The 3,447-nt window shown below is 37.4% G+C and overlaps 1 protein-coding gene across 1 annotated transcript; it reads left to right on the top strand.

Annotated features, from left to right (window-relative positions):
* The first annotated feature begins 214 nt into the window (after positions 1-214).
* On the top strand, positions 215-2,863 carry LOC128989200 (52 kDa repressor of the inhibitor of the protein kinase-like). The gene is made up of 2 exons (XM_054411072.1): positions 215-688; positions 1,301-2,863. The coding sequence occupies exons 1-2, from the start codon at positions 215-217 to the stop codon at positions 2,861-2,863; spliced, it is 2,037 nt and encodes a 678-aa protein (XP_054267047.1).
* Positions 2,864-3,447: the final 584 nt, after the last annotated feature.

Raw genomic sequence — 3,447 nt, forward strand, 5'->3', positions numbered from 1 at the left:
TTCTGTAAAATTCTGGTTAAGAGCCCACTTCCTGATATTATTTTTTTAGTAAAAAATAATATATATTTTTTGAATTGGGGAACAATAAAATGCATTTATGGATGCTATAAAGCATCCTTGACAATCTACAAGAATTGGTATTGCCTAATAGGATTGGTGACGATGGTACAAATATGGATTCTCTATTCTATTAGGAATTGAATTTTTTTCAGAAATGGGTCCAAAGAAGAAACTTTCTGGATGTCAGTTTAAGAACATCCGAAAAGAAAAACAAAAAGAGGACAAGAAGCTAGCATCAGCACTTGGTGGCTGGCTTTTAAATGAAAATAAAGAAATGGGAAAAAAAGATACACCTTCTCAAATACAAGAAGAAGTTAAAGAAGAAGACATCAAAAATAATGAAGGCGAAGAAGAAGAATGCAGCATGATACCTTTATCAGAAGAAGGTGACGACGACGACAACCGCAGCTACATAACTCCAACAATACCAATGGACGTTGACACAAACCTCGCTACTTTAGAAGAAGACTGTGGTCCTCAGCTGGAACCATTCACAAAGAATGAACGTTTGCGTGCTGCTGTTGAGGAAGAGGAAGGGTGTAGTTGTACGCCTACAAATGAAGGCAAAGAAATTGAAATAATCTACGACGACCCCAAGCAATGGCCTGAAAATTTTCGATCTGATGCAGTACGTTGTAAACTTGTTGAACGAGGTCCTCAAACTGTTGACTTAAAAAGCTTTAAATTTCCCTGTACAGATGATGGAAGGCACTTTTCCCGCAATTGGTTTTTTAAAACTATAAGAAATGGTGAAACTGTACAAAGGCAATGGTTGTTGTATAGCCAATCTAAGGATACACTGTTTTGCTTCCCTTGTCTTTTATTTAAAGACGATAAGTCAGCTTTCTCGGATGTAGAAAAGGGGTTTAATGATTGGAAACACCTCAATCCAACACTTCACAATCACGAAATTTCAGCATCTCACCTACAAGCATATGGCGATTGGAAAGAACTAGCTACCCGATTGCAAACTGGGCGTACAATTGACGCAGAGAACCAAAAATGCATAAAAGCAGAAGCTGAAAAGTGGCGCAGTGTTCTCAAGTGTATCGTAGATGTAATTCTTCATTGTGCCAGGAATAACTTACCATTGAGAGGGGGTTCTGACTCTATAAATGACAAAAATTGTGGTGTATTTTTAAGTACTCTGGAACTCATCAGTCACTACAATCCTCAGCTAAATGAGCATATAGCTAATGTAAAAAGTGGAAAATATGTCCCAAGCTATTTCTCTCCAAAGATACAGAACGAGGTTATTGAGATTTTAGGTAAAAAGGTTAGGTCTGAAATATTGCAAGATATCAAAAATGCCAAGTACTTCTCAATTATGTTTGACTGCACCCCGGATACAGCACGTTTAGAGCAGATGAGTCAAATAATTAGATATGTAAAAATTGTGGATGGAGAGTGTGTAATAGAAGAAAGCTTTGTTGACTTTATCATAAGTCATCAGAAAACTGGAAGAGGTTTATCTGAAGAAATATTGGACAAGCTGATGAACGACGGCTTAGATATCCAGAACTGTCGGGGGCAAGGCTTCGATAACGGTGCAAATATGGCTGGAAAATATGAAGGTGTCCAAGCTCATATATGCCAGCTGAACGACCTTGCCAAATTTATTCCTTGTTCAGCTCATAGCTTGAACCTAGTTGGCGTGCACGCAGCAGAAGTGTCAGTTCTAATGATGAATTTTTTTGGAAAAGTGTTGGAGTTTTTTAATTTCTTTAGTAGTTCTACAATACGTTGGGAAGCCTTACTTGATTGTGTAAAAACTACCCTGAAGAGACATTGTGAGACAAGATGGTCTTCTAGACGACAAGCCGTTACAGCACTGCAGAAGAACTTGCCATCAGTATTTAAGGTGCTACAAAACATGGCCGATAGAAGCAACAATTGGAACTCTGACACTACATGTGGTGCTACAAACCTGTTAAGACAAATTGATTTCGAATTTGTATGCCTCCTAGAGATTTGGACTGATGTGTTGATCAGTTTGGACTGTACCAACAAATCACTACAAGGAAAGACTGTCACTCTTGATGTAGCATCAAGTTTACTATCTGGCTTGGCAAAACAGATTCAACATCTACGAGAACAAGGTGTACAAAAGTACATAGACAATGCCAAACTAATCTGTACTTCTATGTCCATCGACAGCAGTTTTGCCGAAAAACGACTAAGAAGGGTCAAGAAAATGTCTGGGGAGATGGCTGAAGATGAAGCGCATTTAATTAGCTCTGAAAAAATCTTTGAAAGAGAGTGCTACTCTGTATTTGACAAACTTATGAGTGAAATGGATAACAGATCCCATATTTATCACAACATTTCTTCTGACTTCAGTTTCTTGTCTGGCAAATCTTTAAGTAGGAACTCTGTATGTGACCTTCAAAAATGTGCAGCGGACTTGGGTGTCAAATACAGCAGAGACATTGACACTTTTGAACTAGTAAATGAAGTAGCTGCTTTTAAGTTCCAGGCAAAAGAGCTTGTAAAAGACTTGGAGAAGGCATCTCACTTGGATCTCTTAAAGGCCATTTCAAAATACGAGTTGAAAGATGCTTATCCAAATGTAGAAATATCCTTACGGATATTTTTAACGATGCCTGTCAGTGTTGCATCTTGCGAGCGTAGTTTCAGCAAGCTCAAGATAATTAAAAACTACTTGAGATCGAGCATGTGCGAAACTCGACTGACAAATTTGGCAATTTTATCAATCGAGTATGACAGAGCATCCAAAATTGATTTCAATGAAGTAATCAATGAGTTTGCTCTCGTTAAAGCAAGGAAAGTGCAATTATTGTAAATATTGATGAAGTCAGAATACAGTTGTAAATATTAAAACTTATGTAAATAACTCTGTACAAATTGTACTTATTGTAACTTATTAAATTCCACAAAAAGGGATAGGCCTACTTTTGTTTACTACCTTAATATACATTGTGATGAAATTGGGTTAACGGATCATTATGTTTTATAAAAATATATTGTTTAGCCAATCATTTAAGCATAAACCATAAAAAATCATTATAGTGTAGCAAAAAGTTAAATTTTCAATGTCAAAATCAGAATTATTTCTTGATGTTTTAAGAGCCAGAATTGCTTAAAAATGTGTTTTACTGATGTTAAAATTTAAAATTTTTCCCCGGGGGAGGACCCCCGGACCCCCCGCCTTTCAGGGGGGTATTCCATACCCCCCAGACCCCCCGGAGGGCGCACTTACGCTGGTTCGCCACGTACAAAGGAGCACCTAGGTACGGCCCTGCATCTATCTTGTTCGTGCTTGCGGCGTGATTGCTTCCTTAGATTATAGGCTTACAATCAGAGGTTGAGATCAGAGGGATTGTTATATACTAATTATTAACTAATTATTGATTATTATATACTAAA

Source organism: Macrosteles quadrilineatus, unplaced genomic scaffold (assembly GCF_028750875.1).
Source record: "Macrosteles quadrilineatus isolate MER2022 unplaced genomic scaffold, UCM_ALF_1.0 Scaffold_3__2_contigs__length_128488019, whole genome shotgun sequence".
NCBI lineage: Eukaryota > Metazoa > Arthropoda > Insecta > Hemiptera > Cicadellidae > Macrosteles > Macrosteles quadrilineatus.

Coding starts and splice junctions, on each gene's coding strand:
- LOC128989200 (XM_054411072.1), top strand. CDS start 215: ATGGGTCCAAAGAAGAAACTTTCTGGATGTCAGTTTAAGAACATCCGA. Junction 689..1,300: donor AAAATTTTCGATCTGATGCA/GTACGTTGTAAA, acceptor TTCTCTCCAAAG/ATACAGAACGAGGTTATTGA.